Consider the following 17,555-nt stretch of genomic DNA (forward strand, 5'->3'; position numbering starts at 1 on the left):
GCGGGAGGAGCAATCACGAATCGTGAATCACGATTCCACACGCTCTTCCGTGTTATTTGGGATAAATGTCAGATCGCAAGGTGCGCTGTCCAAGCAAGTAATTCACGATTACGATTCACGATTCACGATTCACGATTACGATTCACGATTCACGATTCACGATTCACGATTCACGATTCACGATTCACGATTCACGATTCACGATTCACGATTCACGATTCACGATTCACGATTCACGATTCACGATTCACGATTCACGATTCACGATTCACGATTTGTGAGTCACAAGTTCACAGTCGAGTGCGCGTGGCACACTTCAGTGGCTCGTGACTTGCACTCAGCGACTCACGACTGCGCATTTGGCTCGCTCGCTCGACATTTTAGACGATTCGTGATTCGTGATTTCTTCCTAGAGCAGCTCAAACGGCCTTTTTCAAGAGCTGAGGGCAAAAATCACGAACCACGAATGCTCGCCTAGCAGGCACCGCTGTCACAACACCATCACAAAGCACTCCCAATCACAGCCTCAACCAGCGTCGTTGCTATCAGAGCCCAAAGATAGTCATTTTGGGAGCCGCGCAGTCGCAGTTTATGCTCTTTGCGACCCGGTCCGTACTGCCTCCTCTGTCTAGACACTCTACGGCAGCACTACGTTCTTCTTGCTCCCCGATCCTCAGACCCACGCCAGTGATCGCAAGCAGCCCTTTTTTGCGCACCATGTCCAACGTTGCTCCTGGCGTCACTCCGGATGCTCCGGCTCCCTCGGCCGTCTCGAACCGTCCGGACGTCAAGCGCGATACCCACCCTTTCTCTCGTAGTCAGCTCGAAGTCCTCATGACAAAGCGCTTCTTCTACATCCAGTCGTTTGAAATCTACGGCGGAGTGGGTGGTCTCTACGACTACGGACCCACCGGTGCCGCCCTGCAGGCCAACATCATCAATCAATGGCGCAATCACTTTATCATCGAAGAAGAGATGCTCGAGCTCGACACCACTATCATGACCTTGTCGGACGTTCTCAAGACTTCCGGACACGTCGACAAGTTTGCCGACTGGATGTGCAAGGATACCAAGACGGGCGAGATCTTCCGTGCCGACCACCTCGTTGAAGGTGTGCTCGAGGCTCGTCTCGAGGGTGACAAGCAGGCGCGTGCCATCGAGGCTGGTCAGACCGCCGCTGTTCCTGCTGAAGCAGCCAGCGGTGACAGCAAGAAGAGCAACAAGAAGAAGGTCAAGTCGTCGGCTGTCAAGCTCGACGATGCGCTCGTCGACGAGTACACTTCGACACTGGCCCAGATCGACAACTTTAACGGAGAGCAGCTTGGCGAGCTTGTCCGAAAATACGACATTCGCTCGCCCGAGTCCGGCAACGAGGTCTCGGAACCCGTCGAGTTTAACCTCATGTTCGAATCTTACATTGGCCCTACGGGACAGATCAAGGGCTATCTGCGTCCCGAGACCGCACAGGGTCACTTTGTCAACTTCCAGCGCCTTCTCGAGTTTAACAACGGCCGCGTTCCCTTTGCCAGTGCGCAGATCGGCAAGTCGTTCCGTAACGAGATCAGCCCTCGTGCCGGCTTGTTGCGTGTGCGTGAATTCACCATGGCCGAAATCGAGCACTTTGTCGATCCAGAGGACAAGAACCACGATCGCTTCGACGAGGTCAAGCATATCAACGTTCCCCTGCTCGCCAAAGATGTGCAGGAGTCAGGAAAGACGGATATTACGATCAAGACGATTGGCGAGGCCGTCTCTGCCGGCATCATTGACAACCAGACGCTGGGCTACTTTATCGGGCGCATCTACCTCTTCCTGGTCAAGATTGGTATCGACGCTACTCGCTTGCGTTTCCGACAGCACATGAGCAACGAGATGGCGCATTACGCCAGCGACTGCTGGGATGCCGAGATCCACACTTCGTACGGCTGGATCGAATGTGTCGGATGCGCCGATCGCAGCGCGTACGACTTGACGGTGCACAGCAAGCGGACCAAGAAGGACCTGGTGGTGCAAAAGGCGCACAAGGAGCCAAAAGTGTACGATGCGCTGGTGCCCACGATTGTCAAGAAGAACCTTGGACCCAAGTTCAAGAAGGACGCCAAATTTGTCGAGGAGGCCATCCTCGAGATGAACCAGCAGCAGCTCGCCAAATTGCAGAGGAAGCTCAAGAACGGTTCGGCTCGGTTGAGTATCTGCACGGGAGAGACGTATGTGCTGACCACAGACGTGGTAACGGTCGAGATGAAGACGATCCGCGAAACGGTGCGCGAGTTTACGCCCAACGTGATCGAACCATCGTTTGGTATCGGACGCATTTTCTACTCGTTGCTCGAGCACAGTTTCTGGACCCGCGCCGAGGATCAGGATCGCGGTGTGCTCAGCTTGCCACCGCTCGTGGCACCCATCAAGGCATCGATCGTGCCCATCAGCTCCAACGAAAAGTTGTCACCCTTGGTCAAGCAGGTGAGCCGGAAGCTGCGTTCGGCTGGTGTGGCTTCGCGTGTGGACGACTCGAATGCCAGCATCGGACGTCGGTACGCACGAAACGACGAGCTGGGAACTCCGTTTGCTTGTACGCTTGACTTTGCCAGTTTAAGCAAGGGCACCATGACGCTGCGAGAGCGAGACACAACCGCGCAGCGCATCGGACCCATCGATCAGGTGATCGACGTCATCCGTCAGCTATGTGATGGCAGTCTGGACTGGGAGGGCGCTTGCAAGATTCTGCCCGAATACTCTGGTCAGCAGGACGTCGAGGGCTGAGTCACAGAGGTCATACTTGGCGTCTCCCAAAAATGACGATCGCGAGCAACCTCATCGGTAGTGTAGCTTTGTCACAGCATCACTCGTACAATCACCATCTGATTTGGCGTTGAACATCGAGCACAAGACAAATTTGTCAGGACGTGGTAGCGTGAGTCTCTGAAAGCACGTGTGTGCCACGCGATGTGGAAAACTGTCTGCACAGGTTGTTGTATTCGATAGCAGCGAGGACCGTGCTAGACAGAGCCGAGCTTTCCAGGTCGACTTTTTCGATTTGCCCGTTACCATTCATTATTCACGATCGTTCGTGGTACGCAACAGGCTCTTTCGTGGTTGAGGTGTTTGAGAATGTGAATCACGAATGTCAGCCTTGTCGCTACGATGTGTCCACTCACGACTGTGTTTCGAGGATTCGAGTTGTGCTTGCTATGCGTCGATGTTCCAAAAAGTTCCATTTTTGAGGAGGATTCACAATTCACAAATAATATTCAAATTCACAAAATAATTCACACATTTCGTGATTCAAATTGTGAAACCAAAGCACTAAGCAAAGCGAGGCTGTTGATCGATCGGGCTTCCTTTCACGACGCACTTGTACATCCACGATTCACGAATCACAATATAAAGTTGTTGTGTTGTATTCACGATAATCATGAATGGTGTCTCAGACTGTGTCAAGCGTAGAAATCCACCGAAAACTCCGGTAGCTGAGCGAGTTGCACAGAGTTTACAATTCACAGATTTCTTACGCATGTACAGTAAGCGACCAAAATGCGTAGCGCCGAGCCCTTAGCTCCGTGATTAACTCCGGAAGTGCACTTCTGCCTGCATTTTCACTCGACTTGCACCAACACAATTTCGATTTTTTCTATGTTGAAATCACTACGCACAGACCCAGGGTGTTGGTTGTGGACGATCTCTGGAATGTCAATTAGCGTGATGGGACCGTGCTCCAAGCTTGCTCGAATCCACGAATGTACAGTACAGTGTTGTACCGTTGAGTGTTGTACAGCAGAGCACATCCAGCACAGAAGACTCAAGAGTGACAGAGGACGGACTTACGGCTTTTGAGTTTCGAAATTGGTGCTACGTTATCTCCATTTACAACTCGTGGTTGTGATTGTTTGTGCGTCCAAATTCAAACGTTGCACAGGCAGATGATACAATTCGTGATTGAGCTCTTGGCTTGAACTCGCCAAGCTCACCGTCTGCTTCTGAATGGACATGTCTATATATAGCAACCGAGTTCAGTATAGCCACTAGCATAGCACCGCCCCCGTCCAATCCTGCATCAATGTCTTCGTTGCTGCGAAAATTCTCCAACCTTTCCACCAAGTCTAAAGCTTCATCCAAGTCTTCCAACACCACTAACCCCGCCGCCGCTCCTGTTGCTCCTGTCAAGATGTCCAAGATCGCTGTCGTCGTTTTCTCGCTCTATGGCCACGTTGCCAAGCTTTCGGAATCGGTCAAGGAGGGAATTGCCTCGACTGGTGCTACCGTCGACGTTTACCAGATCCCTGAGACGCTCTCTGATGAGGTCTTGGCCAAGATGCACGCCAACAAGGCTCCCATCTCGTCTCTCCCCGTCATTACGCCCCAGAAGCTTGCCGAGTACGATGGGTTTATCTTTGGTTTCCCCACTCGCTACGGTCGTGCGCCTGCTCAGGTATCGGCCTTCTTTGACCAGACCGGTGGACTCTGGGCGTCTGGTGCTCTGATCGGCAAGTTTGGTGCCATCTTCACCTCGACCGGCTCACAACACGGCGGTAACGAGACGACGCACCTCACCACGCTTCCTTTCTTCGTCCACCACGGTGTCAACTTTGTACCATTTGGTTACCGCGCGTTTGCCGACCAGACCAATCTCGAGAAGATCCACGGTGTTTCTCCCTACGGTGCCGGAACCATCGCCGCCGGTGACGGTAGCCGACAGCCCATCGACATTGACCTCTCGGCCGCCAAGCTTCAGGGCGAGCACTTTGCCCAGATCGTCAACACCTACGTCAAGGGCAAGTCGGCTTAAAGCGCACGCCTCGGCGATCCGTATTCTACTTCTAGACGCTCTCCTCTCAAACACATCTAAGAAGAATGAACACCATGTGGCTCGTATTGCGCTCCAGCAAGAACATTACTTTTTAACCCTTTTTTTTGGCATCCTGGACGGCTTGTGCGATAACATGAGAGTGCAACTGGACGACACAGCAGCAGATGCCACAAATTGAGTACGCAAGTGGAAAGCTCTTCACGGTATGCAATACGTCGGCTGTGCAGAGAGTAGTCATGTGACTGGGTATGTTCCAGTGCCATACATTCACGATAGCCAAGGGACTTGATCGGGTCAACCGTCCTGGTGGCGCATCACGATGACATATGTTTGGCCCTCACACTGGCACACATCGTTAGAAGTTAAGGAAAAATAATATGTGGAAAAGAGTGACTTGGGTTATTGTCGGATCACTCGATGGTAACTCGCGGGAGTTTTTAACGAGCAAGGGTATCAAAATGATTGCTTACTTTCTACTTGTTCTCGAGCGTTGCCGGCCTAGGGCGTCCAGATCTTGATGGTCAGATCGACGCTACTGGTAGCTACGACATTCACTGTTCTGGCTTCTGGCTGTTTCCTCCCTGCTTCCTCGCCATCCTGGGCTGGGGGAATGGGAGCTTCAATTTTCGCTTTTCCCCAAGCAATACCCGTCGCGAAATGTTGATGCGCTTCGATAGTCCTCGTACATCTGCCTGATTGCAGATCCCATAATCGCATCGTTTTATCGTCCGACACCGACAAGAGACTTTTGCCGTTCGGTGAGAACGCGAGCCCTCGAACCCAATTATCGTGCCCCGTAAGTGTCTTCAAGCATTGTCCCGAAATGGAATCCCATATCCGGATGGTTTTGTCTCTTGATCCTGTTGCCACAAACTGTCCTGCCATCGATGCTGAAGCGTCCTTGGAAGCGTTTGGGTCGAGACTTGCAAGTTGGCGGATAGCAGCGTACGATGCAACTGGTGCAAAGATCGCCACTTCTACCACGTGTTCGTGACCTCTCAATTCCACTTTTGTCTCTCCGCTCGACACATCCCATACCCTGGCGGTTTGGTCCGTCGAACAGCTTACCAACCACTTTGCATCGTCGCTGGGTATTGCCGACCTGACCCATTCCGCGTGCCCCTGCAGGGTTTTCGTGCAAAAGCCCGTGGAAAACTCCCAAATCTTGATCGTCTTGTCTCTGCTAGCCGAAACAATGTAGTCGTCTCCCGGTAAAAATCGAACTGAGCTGACGCTGTGATCGTGCCCTTGCAAGGTCTTGATATTTTTGTAATCGTTGTTCGCATCCCATACTTTGATCGAGAGGTCAGAAGAGCAGGAGAGGACGTAGTTGCCTTTGCTGTCGAAATCCACGTCCTGTACTGCTTTGGTATGACCCTTGAGGGTTCGCTCAAAGTCACCCGTTTCCCAATCCCACAGCTTGACCGTCGTATCTTCTGAAGCAGAGGCAATCTGACTGAACACGGGATGGAACGAAACTTTTGTCACTGGCAGTCGATGGCCTTGCATAGTATGCCTCGCCGAGGAAGCGGCGGGAAGCCAATCGTTGAGCGAAGCAGAACGCTTTGCCGATGGCGCTGCAGACAGTTCTTCTTGCAGTTGAGATATGCGTGATTCCATCTCCATGATCTTCTTCTGCAGTCTAATGACCGAGGTCCATTTCTTTTCGAGTAGACCGGCGTATTTGGCTCGCGGATCAGGAACGAACCCTTCTTGGTTGGCCTCGCGCATCAGCGTGGCGAACGATTCATGAAGATTGTTGGTCTTGAAGTAGTCGAGGATGGACTTGTGCAACTCATCCTTTTGACGCTCCGAGAGGATGCTGTTGCTCGATGTGGATGTGCCGTTGAAGCCGCTCATCTTGAGAGCTAGTCTTTGCTCTTGACAGAAAGCCGGACTCACGAGAGATGCGTCAATCGGATGTTCAAGGTCTGCTGTTTGGTGCTAGCAGCCGAGCCCGTGGCTGCCACTTGTTTCCAACACCAGCAGCTAGTGTGATCGTAGGCTCGCGCAAGCTCTCTGCGTAGATTGCTCTGTTTAGCTGCGCAAGGCCATGCTCGATGTAAACTGCAGCCGTGGGTTTTGTCGTATAGCGTGGTTCAATGCTTGAGGTTGCCTACGACGCTGTTGATATGGTGGAGATGCTGCGGCCAAGTTGCAGGTAGGCAGGCAGCTGCAGGTGTTGTTGATCGTCGACCAGAGAGGGTCCGCATTCCGCATTCACGATTGTGCGTGTGCGGGTCTCTGGAGCTCCCAATCCGGCCGAATAAAGTTAGCATAAAGTTACAAAGAAATCGTGAATACCACGTAACGCTAACAAATTTAAAGGGTCGATATCGCTCTAACAGTTAAACCCCCGTCTCTGGGCGAATCACGAATCACGAATCGGGCTCAACTTTGGTCATCCGGGTTGAGGCTCTAACCGGTGCCCAGTAAAAAACCGTGGCCAATCGTGAATTGGCGACTTGGAGAGCGACTCTGCGACTGTGTTACCACACGGATTCACGACTCGCGATTCACGATTTGTGATTGTGAAACGGCAAATGTGAATGCTCAGCCAGGATGCTAGAGTCACCTCTCAGCTGAACCTCTGCGACGCCCATCCACAGGATTAACTAACTTTACTTGACTCACTCGTAACCTTCGGTGGCACACTCACGACTCGGCTGCATCACCCCCACACTCTCGCTAATTCGCATCCTCATCTCCATCTTCACCTTTTCTTCACCTCTTTCGTCTCAGAACCCATCTGACACTATCTCGACCGCTTGCTACAGATCCTCGTCGCTACGAAATAGCCCTTCTCACACCACAAGTTCGCGTCTCCGCTTCGGTCCGCATCCACATCCTCGCAGCTTCGCCTACGGCTTTCGACTCGACTCGTAACTAGACAGTCCATCACCCAACCCTCCCCATGCCCTCACCACCAAAGCCTTGGGAACGAGCAGGTGCAGGTGCAGGTGCAGGTGCAGGTGCAGGCGCGGATTCTATCAGCATGTCGTCGTCCTTCCCTGCTTCATCTGCCTCGTCATCAGCTCTCACAACCACTTCAGCCGCTCCAGTACTACCTGAACGCCCATCTACACTCAACTCGACAGCCGCAGGTACGGGCACATATGGCGCATCTTCATACAACTCTCCCTATCGCAGCACCGTCGGTGGACTCGGATCCACGTATGGCGGCATCGGCTCAACCTATGGTACCTCGTACGGTTCCCCATACTCTAGATATGGCGGAATGAGCGGTATGGGAGGCATGGGTTATGGCGGATACGGTGGCTACGGCAGTTACGGTGGATATGGAGGCTATGGAGGATACGGCGGCTACGGTATGGGCATGGGTATGGGCATGGGTGGTATGCCAGGAATGCCAGGTCAACCAGGCGACGTCTCGTTGACGCAACGCATGGAAGCCGGTACGCAAGCGACCTTTGAGCTCATCAGCAGCATCGTCGGTGCATTTGGAGGATTTGCGCAGATGCTCGAGAGCACCTTCATGGCGACGCACAGCAGCTTCTTTGCTATGGTTGGAGTCGCCGATCAGTTCGCCCACCTGCGCAACTACCTCGGTCAAGTGCTGAGCATCTTTGCACTTGCCCGTTACCTCAAGAATCTGGGCTTGCGCCTGGTGGGCAAGGCGCCTGCCGTCGAGCTGGACGCACGCGAGTTCAAAGAGTTTGCCGCTCATGGCGGTAGCGGTCAGCCAGGCAAGGCCAGCGCCGCTCGTCCAAGCAAGCGTCCGCTCATCGTGTTTTTCATGGCGGTCATCGGACTGCCATATCTCATGGGCAAGCTTGTTCGCTTTATCACAGCCAAGCAGGAGGCCGAACGACAGCGGCTCGAACAGCAAGGTCAGAATTCAGGTCAAGCCGGCATGCTACCCGGTCAGCTAGGTGGCGGTATGATGTCGACCGGTGGAGAGGCCAACGGAGAAACGATCGATCCGAGCAAGCTCACATTTGTGCGTGCGTTGTACGCCTACCCCGCTGCCGATCCGTTGGAGCTGAGCTTGCAGCCCAATGATATCGTTGCGGTGCTGAGCAAGCACGATCCACAGACAGGTGCAGAGAGTGCTTGGTGGAGAGGCCGAACGAGAGATGGTAGGATTGGCTGGTTTCCCAGTACCTACGTTGAGTCGCTCGAGTCGGCGAAAGAGCGAGCGGCAAAGGCGTCCGCAACTGGCGCCGGCAAAGCTGCCGAAGCTTCGGACAAGGCGACGACAACTAAGCTGGCTGCTGCTACTTTCAAGGTGACATGATGGTTGTGTTTGGATATATTTGTATGTATTTGTATTCGATTTCCATTGATCACTTTCCTCAGGAACTTGGCTTGTCAGTATGCTCGAGAGTCTTCAAGCCACGTCTGTGTTGTGCCTAGAGCTATGAATGAAAGTCGTGGCTAGTGAGTCACGAGTTGGGAGCAGAATGTACGTTCCGCCGGAGAGCAGCGACACCTCATCCAAAAATACAGGCGACATTTCTTGTACAGACACTGTGATGGTCAGATCTGTTCAACTGCCAGTTTGAGCACAGTGCTTCAGCGATGCAGCAAAGCTCTGTTGCGAGCAGAAGAGGATCGTGTGGACCTGCTGACTGAGAACTTGTTGATCCCTCGTAAGACCTTCGCCCTTCTTCTCTATCATCTGCACGCAGAGGCCTCCGTACCTGCGTTTCAGACCGACTTACAGGTTGCAGACTCGCACGCGTCGGCATCAGCGCCACCGGTGGCTTCGCCTCGTTACTCAGTAAGACCGTTGAGTATCTTGTGAAGATCAGCTACAAGAACGTGGAACAGACCAACCCTCTTGGTAGATCACGTTGATCGGGCTGCCGAACTATCCCGATGTTTTTGGCAGGGGGTATGCATTCCGGCGAACCCCCGACGTTTCAAATTTCGCTAAAAGATGGTCCGGGCCCTCGACCCTGAAACTAAAAAAAAATCGTGAATCCAACCTAACTGAGGGCCAAGTGCATACGTTTTCAGAGCGAGAGAGAGAGGAAAAGAAAGTAGTTGCAGATACGCAGTCTCACAATTTCATTGCCGCGCTTGAGCCACCCTGTGAGTGTTTGAGTGTAGGTGGCCTTTGGGCCGGTTCGAAGTTCAGAAAAGGTGCGGCTCAGCAGCCTGTGTTGCCACTTGCAGTAATCCCTTAGTGAGCTCATCGAGACGACATCTTGGCCAGCTTTTGAACAACCACCATCACCTTACCTTGTTCGGCTCGATTCTACGGTCGCTGAGATCTTCTTCTTCTTTGCAGGCGAGATTGTCTCTCGTCCTGATCCTACAGTCTTTGGTCGATAAAGCAATAGTCTACAACATGGTCAGCTTGTAATTACTGGGAGTTACCATTCCACCATCACCTTGCAGCATACGCTGTGACCGATCTTCAACGCAGCGATTCAATCCCGCTGAGTCGTTTGGCTCTCAGTTTTCCCGAGGCTGCACCTCTGTCATCGTCGCACGAAACTCCTACCCGAAATCAAACTGGCTTCAGCTCAGCTCGATTCGATCCCAGTGACGATCTTGTACCACGATAGCCAAGATGAGCAGAGCACCGCCGCTTTCACATTCCTATTCTTCGCCCAAGCTGGGTGCGGCAGCCATCTACAGCACCAGCTCTCCCTCGGGCTCGCCACGGCCTTACTTTGCCCAGCACTTGCCTGGCACTATGTCCCCCTACCGCGACGCATCCGCACGGTATACACATCTCGGAAGTCCCAGGATAAGCTCGCTCAGTCGAGACGCTACAGCCGCTCTCAAAGGATCCAACTATCCCACCTCTTCCTCTCGACCCACCTCTCCTGCGCCCGGCTCGCCGTCTGCGAGCAGTAACAGCGAAGAGTCTAGCTCCTCTTCCCCCTCGCGCGGTCACCGTGGACATGCAGACGGTGAGGATTCGGAACGTCCCCTTCTCACTCGAGGCGACTCGTCAAGTCGAAGAGACGCCAGTTCGTCTCATCACGATACCTACCGTGACGCACCTTCCATTTCGGCTTCCGGACACAATGCCGACTCTCCTGGCGCCATCAAGCGTGCTCATCTCTTGCAGCAAATAGATACCAAAGGTAAGTCTTGTCTTTTCTGAGCCTCCATCTGCCCTTGTCGCGAGCAACGTCGATGCCGCCTGCCTGAGCCTCTCGCTTCGTTCCGACGCCTTGGCAGCCTCCTTGACTTGCCTTGCCCGATTTGCTGGTAGTTCTAGCGCCTCTTCGACACGATCCGGCGCGCTTGGGCTCGGAAGCAGTCTTTGCTGTACCTTTGACGGTCGATCTGACTACCGTCTTGCCAGTCGGATGGCTCCGAGACTCACTGTGCATTTTGGCTTCCGTTCAGACCGGAATTTGGTTTGCTCTAGAAAGTGTGGATTAGTTTTACATTGCCGCGCAAGTTTCTATCCCCAGCATGCTGCACACTGCAGGCGGAGGACTTGATGTGCGGCAGCGTCTGTACCATCGAGATTCGAGTGGCTGCAGGCAATAAAGCTTGCGCTCGCTGCTCCTGTCGCGTTTGGCGCTGCCGCCAGACGCTGGCCAGAATTGGCAGCTTGGAAGAAGCAATTCGCGTCAGCTCTGTGCAGTCTCTAGAGCTGCAAGGTGAGTTCAATAGAGTCCAGGCGTTGTACGCAAGACACGCTCCGAGTTTAAGCTGCTGTGCCGTCTAAAGCGTGGTCATCATTTGCGGCAATGACCTCGTCGCCTGGACGGCGGCCACTTTCTGCTCGAGCTCTCAAAGTCTTGCGCGATGATGCATCTACAGGCTGGTTGCACGGCGCTCTTATGTTGGATGGCTTTCAACTCTCTGTTTTGTGCTGCAGGCGGTGATCCACAGCGGAACAATGTGCGTTGCTTTGTGTCCGCTTGTCAATGGTGCATACAACGCCGATGTGATAGGATCTGTCGGGTCATAGGTACAAGCATGGCCGCAACAGCGTCGCCAGCGGAAAGGCACCAGCAGGATCCTCGTTGATGGGCAACTGATGGCATGTTGCTTGACGCCAGCTGCGAAGGCCAGTCTACCAGGCACAAGGTGCTGTGCGCAAGGTGTTGTCGACGACCAAGATGACTTGCTCGCCCTCGCCTAGACAGGATGGCCGAGGCTGCTGTTGTCCCGCCTCGCTTGGTCTTGCATGAATAGCACACGTTGGGCTACCCCTTGCCCTGCGTGCTGCTTTGCCTTTGTTTAGTCTCTCACGTCTGCAAGCTGAAAGCTAGACGGACCACGCTACCGAGAGCAAGGCGAGGCGAGACGAGGCGCAGCGTAACAGAGACTAGCCACATGATATGATGTCAGTCTCGTCTTGTCGCTTGACAGGGCGATTCACGACTGGCTTGAGTGATGTTGACTAGCTCTGCGCTGTCAATGTGACGTCGGTGCGCGAAATGCGGGTGGGATTTTTCTTGCTCTGCGTGTTAGCTGTGCGCGCGGCGGGTAGGTTTGCGCTATTTTGCCGTGCTTTTTTCGCCTAGCTCTGGTCGTCGCCTCTGTGAATGGCTTGGCTGTCTGCCGCTTCACCGTGACCGCGCTCGTGCCTGTCTTTTCTTTTTCCTGTGCTTTTTTGGGAGGTACGGATTCTGTTCGGAGCCTCCGTGGCGGCTGCACGATTTACAGCAGCTGAGCTATGTCGCGCTTTTCTGGCTGGCTCTGTGTTGGCGTGTTGATGGTAGACGGTATTGCGCGTGCGTCGGCTGGCGTGGCACATTTTGCGGTTGCGCGTGCGCGCGCGCTTTGCCTCTGTGTCTCTCTATCTCTCTCTTCTTGTCTTTGCGCTCAAAGCGCAGCCAAACGAGTCAGTAGATCGGCCAAGTCGAAAGGCAGCCGTGGAGGCTTTTTTCTTCGCGCTCTCGCTCTGCCCTCGCTCTGCCGTCGCACAGTTTGTCTTTGTACCGATGCCGCTTGTGCTGTGCCTGGACAGGAACCGTTTTACTCCACCCCCGTCCGATTTCGATTTCCCACATTCGTGACTGCCATCCCTGCCTCTTGTTTTCTCGTTTCTCGCACCGACCACCCGTGTATGCGTCTGCATGTCTTCTCCTTCCGTCCTTCCTGTCATTTCGACATCAACATCCTCGCTCTCTTTTACCATCCCGATACTCGCCATCCAAAAGCATCAGCGTCGCACACACACACACACACGCACTGCCACAATCTTCGTTTGCCTCCACCGAAGTCAGCAGTGCTGTATAGAGCGACAAAGCCCACGATCGAGTAGCAGTCGATTATACCCCATCTCGGCTCGATCTCTGCAATCTTGCTTTAGCCTTCGACACCACTTGTCGTTGCCTTATCCTGACCAGCTTCAGCACGTTCGTAGCCAACCTTTCTTCCGACTCGTCGCTTTATCCGACAAGGGCAGTCATGGCGGCGTCACCGGAGCTTATCAGCTTCACCAACAGCCTTCTCAATACTGACAACATGCTCTCACCTCTCCATAACTCCTTTGCCGCCGCAGATGCTGCCGCTCGTAGAACATCCGCCGGCGAACCTTTGAGCGCAAGCTCGCCGCGCTTCGGCGATTCCTTCATCAACAGTCCCAAGCGCGATCCCCTCCGCGATGGCTACCGCGCAACGCCTCCTTCATCGGCGTGGAGGCAGTCCGGCTCCTACACTGGCCGCGACGGCTCGCCTTGGTACAACGATGCGCGTTCATCACCCTTTGCATCGTCAGCCGCCCGTGATTATGCTACACTTGAGCTCGAGTCGAGTCTGGGCGCACCTACACATCCCGCCGGCGACCCAGCACTCCACTATGGCGATACGAGCAGCGCCGATAGCGTCGTTGCACTGCTGCATGCTGCTGCCGCCGCCAACGAAGCCGGCAAGCAAACCGATCGATCCAACGAGAACCGCTTCCCCTCTCCTAGCGCCTTCTACCAGCAGGGTGTCCCCACCTACGCCATTCCACCATACTCGGCTGCCTATCGTTCCAGCTCGTCGGGTCTTGGCGGTTACACCAGCTCACCCAACCTCGGATTCGCACGTCCTTATCGTGGTATTGATGCGCCTTTGGATGGCGCCTCTCCCTATGCCCCCGCGACTGTGCAGCCTTCTGCCACCGCCAATACAGCCGCTGCTGTTGCCGCCGCCGCTGACGACGACGACCATGACGACACCAAGATCCAAGTCAAGGCCGAGCTGGATACCCACGATCCGGATCCGCAGCGACAACAACCACCGCAGCAACCACCAGCCAAGAAAGGGCGCGGTCGAGGTCGCAAGAAGAGCAACGTCAAGCTAGAGGCTGATGACGCCTCTCTGTCCTCCACCAACGGCTCGTCCGCACTTGACAGCGTTGTCTCGGCTGCACTGGCAGCCTCGGAAGCACCCACAACCTACGCTGGACCCGCCTTCTCGCAGTATGGCTATCCCGACTACTCCGCCACCGACATGTCCGCTGCTGCTTTCTCTGCCAACCCGCTCGTCTCCCTGGCCGCTCAGGTGACTGCATCTATGGCTTCCGTTCCGGCTCCCGCTCTCACAGCTGCGCCTGTGGCTGATGAGCTTGGCAAGGCGTCTACATCTGCTGCTGCTGCCACTGCGACACCAGCTAATTCAGCTGCTGCTCCAGCTCCTGCGACCGCCTCGCCCACCTCGCCCAGCCGTACCAAGGCCAAGACGGAAAGCGACGCAGGAGGGCCCAAGCTTCACGAATGCGAGACGTGTGGAAAGTCTTTCAGCCGAAGATCCGACTTGGCCCGTCATCGACGCATTCACACTGGCGAACGTCCCTACCCTTGCGACTATCCCGGGTGCGGAAAGAGCTTCATCCAGCGATCCGCGCTCACTGTCCATTCGCGTGTCCACTCGGGCGAACGTCCGCACAAGTGCGAATTTGAAGGATGTGACAAGAGCTTCTCGGACAGCAGTTCACTTGCGCGACACCGACGCACCCACACCGGTCGTCGTCCCTACGTCTGCGACTTTCCCAAGTGCGGCAAGATGTTCACTCGACGCACCACGCTCAATCGTCATTCTCGCTGTCATCAACCTGGCTACGTCAAGCCCAAGAGCCGCGGCAAGGCTCGCGGCAAGGGTAAAAAGTCGGCCAACAAGGATGGCACTTCTGCTACTATTGACGGGGAGGAGGACGATGACGAGGATGACGACGACGACGACGATGATGAAGATGAAGACGACAGCGAGGAGGACGATGACGACGATGACTCTGAAACCGAATCTGGCTCTGGGTCTGAGCCAGCTAATTCTGTCACTCCGCCCGAGACATCTGCACAGGTAGCTATGGGCACCAAGCGCGCTGCATCTAGACGTCCTCGCAAGAGCTCGCCCGCCAAGAAGACCAACACGGGCAATGCAGCTGATGTGGTCAACCGCGTGAACCGTTCGGCAAGCGATGCCGAGGCCGCCATGACCCTTGCGCAGGCAGCGCTGCAAGCGCAATTCAATCCTTACTACGCCGATCAGATCAATGGAGGGACTACAGATGCAGGTCAACTCGGAGCTACTGCTAGCACGCCGTGGACTGGCACTTCGAATTTTGCTGCGTACCCCATGTCGGCGCAGGACGGTACGGCAGCGCTACTGGCGGCCAGCAACCACCCCGGCTTCTCACCCGGCATGGGCAGCAACGACTCGAACGAAGCTATGGAAGCAGCGGCGGCTGTGCTCGGTGGCTTTGCCAACTCGCCCGCTCCGACTTCTGCTGTTGCTGCCACTGCTGGGAACGATCAGGACTCTGCTCAATCCCTCTCGGAAGCTCAGTTGCTGTTGGATGCCGCCATGAGCCCCGTTTCCAACCACGCAACCATTCCGGGCCTGGCTAGTGCTGCAGTCAAGGATGCAGCGGCTAGCGCAACTCGCGGACGTGGTCGGGGCCGTCCTCGTGGATCTCGAGGTGGCGCTAAAGCTGGACGCCCTGCCGGTTCCTCGAGCAAGCTTGCCAACGAGACGAGTGCCGACATTCTGCACACTTCGCAAGAGGAAACGCCTTCGACCGAGGTCTCCTCTTGAGATGGTGTAGCCCTCCCGTTCCCCTCGCTCCCCCTTATAGTGTCGCTTTCTTCCTACATTCTTCCTTTCGACTCGAAGGATGGTTTTGATTGCCGTCCGATGAGCATAGCAACTCCAATTGTATTTGTATCCGCCTTCCCTTCTTTGATTTTGCATTTTTTGACTGTTCTTCTAATGACCCCACCCTTTCTGCGGTCTCAACTTGTAATGCATAGACTTGATCCGCGGACACTGGCTCGAAGGCGTGTGGCTCGGTTTGTTGAAGGGACAAGAACAAACACGAAAGGTGTTACTGTGTGCGGGTGCATACAGCTTTTAACGAGCGAAGCACGATCAACTCAGTCACGAGTGATTCGTGATTCACGACTCGTGACTTTCATGTTTGACGTTTCGTGTTTGCAGGAAGCAGATGTTAGAGCGGTGGTTTGGGTTTGGTCGCTGGGCTGGGTGATTCACGATTCACGATTCACGACACGATTTTCCTTCCGCACGATTCGTGATTCAAGACACGAACGCGAGAGACGGACAGGGCAGCAAACGACCAACGACGAACGCGAGCGAAGTCTGGCTTGCGTCGAGCGAGGCTTCTAGCTGGATTTCTCGAGGAGCCTCTCTTTACTCTGAACCACATTCTCAGGTGTTTTCAAAATGTCGGCGTCATCAACACCATCATCACTGTTGTCTCGATACGAGCAATATGTGGCGGAAGATGTCGCGTACCACAAAGCGTCTACGCCAGTCTCGGAAATGCCTTCGTGCACCAACATGTTTGACAAGTGGGCAGCGTGTTTCGCGCTAGGCCCGCAGCTGAAGGCGGTGTATCGGTACGGTGGGCTACAAGACTGCAAGGCCAAGTTGGACGATTTCAAGCACTGTTTGACAATGAAAGGTATGTCGACCGAGGACAAGTACGAGGCTTGGATTCGCAGAAAGGCTGAAAAGACGGCCGAGAAAAGGTTGGGTAGGGAAAGTGCGGAGAACGTCTGGGAGCTCAGGAGAGATCCAAATGAGGAGGTTACGACCAAGACGCGAGCTGGTGTGACTATCGTATGATGTTGGCAGACTGGATCGACGTTGGCATTCTTCAAGCGCAGCTGCACTTCCCGACGCTCAAGTGCAAGATCGACCCGATCGACACAATCGACATGGCTGCCTAGTTGCCTAGTTGCTTCTCCGCCTCGTTTCCCCAATGTGAGCACCAACAAGCCTAAGCATCTTGGCAGTTGCTAGACGACATGCTAAGACATAGGATTGGACACTTGACATACATTTACTCTGCACTTGGGTTAAGCTCACCGTTGCTCGCCGTTTTTTCGCAGCGCTTGCTTTTGCAGCAGGTCCACCGAATCCAGCGAAAGATCGGGCTGTTCTCGAACCATGCGACGCCGATGTGCTGGCGCGCTCGATCTTGGGACGAGCGGTTTGCTATGGGACGACTCTCGCCGATGACAGACTATCGGATGCAGCATTGCCTCTACCGCATCTAATAGCTCATAGTGCTGTTTGACAGTACGCCATGCAATGCATCGTGTGCGCGAAGCATTCAAGTATTTACAGAAAAGCATCCAGACCCAGCTGCTCTGACCCCGCAGCAACACATGCACACACACGCAAACCAGCGCAGCGTTCAACCCGTTTTCGATCTTGCGCCCGCCTCGGGTGGCTCGCACTCTGACGCGCTGCTCGCATTTCACACCGCGCCTTACTGTCTGAACGCGAACGTTGCGCCTTGACTAGGCGTCAAGCTGTGTCGGCGTGAGCGAGAGCTTGTGATGAAGCGGAT

The 17,555-nt window shown here is 54.6% G+C and overlaps 7 protein-coding genes across 8 annotated transcripts; 6 read left to right on the forward strand and 1 right to left on the reverse strand.

Annotated features, from left to right (window-relative positions):
• Positions 1–717: 717 nt before the first annotated feature.
• On the forward strand, positions 718–2,763 carry UMAG_03162 (putative glycine--tRNA ligase; the record flags this gene model as incomplete). Its single annotated transcript, XM_011391317.1, has 1 exon — positions 718–2,763. One exon carries the CDS (start codon positions 718–720, stop codon positions 2,761–2,763), a length of 2,046 nt encoding a protein of 681 aa, XP_011389619.1.
• A 1,402-nt stretch (positions 2,764–4,165) lies between these two features.
• On the forward strand, positions 4,166–4,786 carry UMAG_10387 (putative 1,4-Benzoquinone reductase; the record flags this gene model as incomplete). The annotated part of the gene is made up of 1 exon (XM_011391474.1): positions 4,166–4,786. The coding sequence occupies one exon, from the start codon at positions 4,166–4,168 to the stop codon at positions 4,784–4,786; it is 621 nt and encodes a 206-aa protein (XP_011389776.1).
• A 519-nt stretch (positions 4,787–5,305) lies between these two features.
• On the reverse strand, positions 5,306–6,667 carry UMAG_03164 (putative lipoprotein-associated phospholipase A2; the record flags this gene model as incomplete). Its single annotated transcript, XM_011391318.1, has 1 exon — positions 5,306–6,667. One exon carries the CDS (start codon positions 6,665–6,667, stop codon positions 5,306–5,308), a length of 1,362 nt encoding a protein of 453 aa, XP_011389620.1.
• Positions 6,668–7,802: 1,135 nt separating this feature from the next.
• Positions 7,803–9,065, forward strand: UMAG_03165 (peroxin PEX13; the record flags this gene model as incomplete). The annotated part of the gene is made up of 1 exon (XM_011391319.1): positions 7,803–9,065. One exon carries the CDS (start codon positions 7,803–7,805, stop codon positions 9,063–9,065), a length of 1,263 nt encoding a protein of 420 aa, XP_011389621.1.
• Positions 9,066–10,349: 1,284 nt separating this feature from the next.
• On the forward strand, positions 10,350–11,176 carry UMAG_03166 (uncharacterized protein; the record flags this gene model as incomplete). The annotated part of the gene is made up of 2 exons (XM_011391320.1): positions 10,350–10,872; positions 11,004–11,176. 2 exons carry the CDS (start codon positions 10,350–10,352, stop codon positions 11,174–11,176), a joined length of 696 nt encoding a protein of 231 aa, XP_011389622.1.
• A 1,986-nt stretch (positions 11,177–13,162) lies between these two features.
• UMAG_03167 (uncharacterized protein) lies at positions 13,163–15,772 on the forward strand (the record flags this gene model as incomplete). Its single annotated transcript, XM_011391321.1, has 1 exon — positions 13,163–15,772. One exon carries the CDS (start codon positions 13,163–13,165, stop codon positions 15,770–15,772), a length of 2,610 nt encoding a protein of 869 aa, XP_011389623.1.
• Positions 15,773–16,420: 648 nt separating this feature from the next.
• Positions 16,421–17,279, forward strand: UMAG_03168 (uncharacterized protein; the record flags this gene model as incomplete). 2 transcript variants are annotated; one of them, XM_011391322.1, is made up of 2 exons in its annotated part: positions 16,421–16,661; positions 17,092–17,279. In XM_011391322.1, the coding sequence occupies 2 exons, from the start codon at positions 16,421–16,423 to the stop codon at positions 17,277–17,279; spliced, it is 429 nt and encodes a 142-aa protein (XP_011389624.1). The 2 variants fall into 2 exon arrangements, with proteins under 2 accessions (XP_011389624.1, XP_011389625.1); XM_011391323.1 differs by lacking the exon at positions 17,092–17,279 and having other exon boundaries at positions 16,421–16,825.
• Positions 17,280–17,555: the final 276 nt, after the last annotated feature.

Source organism: Mycosarcoma maydis, chromosome 8 (genome assembly GCF_000328475.2).
Source record: "Mycosarcoma maydis chromosome 8, whole genome shotgun sequence".
In the NCBI taxonomy this organism is placed as follows: domain Eukaryota; kingdom Fungi; phylum Basidiomycota; class Ustilaginomycetes; order Ustilaginales; genus Mycosarcoma; species Mycosarcoma maydis.